The 1,552-nt window shown below is 42.2% G+C and overlaps 1 protein-coding gene across 2 annotated transcripts in view; it reads right to left on the minus strand.

Annotated features, from left to right (window-relative positions):
- The window catches only part of ASH2L (ASH2 like histone lysine methyltransferase complex subunit), a 37,892-nt gene that overhangs the window by 30,132 nt on the left and 6,208 nt on the right, over positions 1 to 1,552 (minus strand). For both annotated transcript variants that reach the window (XM_021706096.1, XM_021706095.1), the window contains exons 4-5: positions 1,257 to 1,345; positions 895 to 989 (exon numbers count right to left, since the gene is read on the minus strand). In XM_021706096.1, the coding sequence (XP_021561771.1) occupies positions 895 to 989; positions 1,257 to 1,345 (184 nt within the window). The remainder of the gene's footprint in view (positions 1 to 894; positions 990 to 1,256; positions 1,346 to 1,552) is intronic.

Below are 1,552 nucleotides of genomic sequence, written 5' to 3' on the forward strand. Positions count from 1 at the left end.
GGGAGTCGCACTCTGTCACCCAGACTGGAGTGCAGTGGCCACTCCCAGCCACCGCAGCCTCGACCTGCTGGACTCTGGCGATCCTTCTGCCTCAGCCTTCCAAGTAGCTGGAACTACAGGTGCACGCTACCATGTCCGGTTAATTTTTGATTTATTGTAGAGATGAGGTCTCGCCAAGTTTCCCAGGCAGGTCTCAAACCCGCAGGCTCAGGCAATCCACTCACCTCAGCCTCCCAAAGGCACAGGATTACAGGATGAGCCACCGAGCCCGGCTTGTTTCAGTTTTAAATGACAGCAAGTTGGTACAGAAGCATAGAAACTATTATTTATTGTAGAGATGAGGTCTCGCTGCCCAGGCAGGTTTCGAACCCACAGGCTCAGGCAATCCACTCGCCTCAGCCTCCCAAAGTGCTGGGATTACAGGCTGAGACACCAAGCCTGGCTTTTCCATATTTCTTACCATGAATCACAATAGGAAAGACTCAAGGATGGGCTAATCACCTAGTTTTCAAACCTAACTTAGTCAGTTTTTTAGTTTAATAGTAGAGAATAATCTTTTTTCATAACAAAGGAAACTAACTTCCTGTCCTGTCTATGATAAATATCTACAAAAAGACTAAACTAGGCTGAGAAGTTTCCCTTAAACATGATTATTGTGGGACAGGCAGCTGCTTGCTTCTACAAGACCAACCAAAACTATTTACGGATTCATACATGCTAACCCAAGTGACACATGACTAGGAAATCAGTAAGTCCCATGAAATAAAAACAAGGTAACCATTGAATACAATTATATATTCAAAAAATTGAGGAGAAAGTACTTGTTAAAGAATGTATTTACAAGTTCCACCTGAATCTTTGGCATAATTGCAATTACATTAGTTTCACCTCTACCTTATCTTTGGAGAACATGGTTTTCGGATGTTCATCCTGTGTTCTGGACTGCCATGTTAAGTTAGCCAAAGCACTAAGGCACATTTCTTTCAAATCTATCAAAAACAATAAGAAGAAAAAATTACCTATTATACTATATCCCTATTACCAAGGGAATATTCTATAAGTAGTCAACAAAATAACAATTACAGTAGCAAAATTGGTCATCATTTGATCTGATATGGGCAATGACAATTACTCAAACTAAACCCCAATTTAGCTTCTACCAGCTACTGGGCAAAAATTTCCTGATGCTGCTAAGACCAAGTCCCTTTTTTTCTCCAGTGGGACAAGCATCCTGAAATAATCCAGTTTGTTCTTACTTGCTTGCTTCCGGAGGAAATAGGTGTTCCCGCTATGATGGCATACATTGCAATGAAAACTGTAGTTGGTCATGAAAGGAAGACAGGATCTGTAAAGAGCCAAGTTGTACAGATTAGTGAACTTCTGAACACATACTTCCTTATAAGACATACATCAACAGGAATCCTTTCCTATCCACAAAAGCTAGATTAACATGTTTCTATATTGTGCCGAGCTCGGTGGCTCAGCCTGTAATCCCAGCGCTTTGGGAGGCTGAGGTGAGTGGATTGCCTGAGCCCATGGGTTCGAGACCCGG

This window comes from Carlito syrichta, unplaced genomic scaffold (genome assembly GCF_000164805.1).
Source record: "Carlito syrichta isolate Samal-C Ts95f unplaced genomic scaffold, Tarsius_syrichta-2.0.1 Scaffold315142, whole genome shotgun sequence".
Lineage (NCBI taxonomy): Eukaryota > Metazoa > Chordata > Mammalia > Primates > Tarsiidae > Carlito > Carlito syrichta.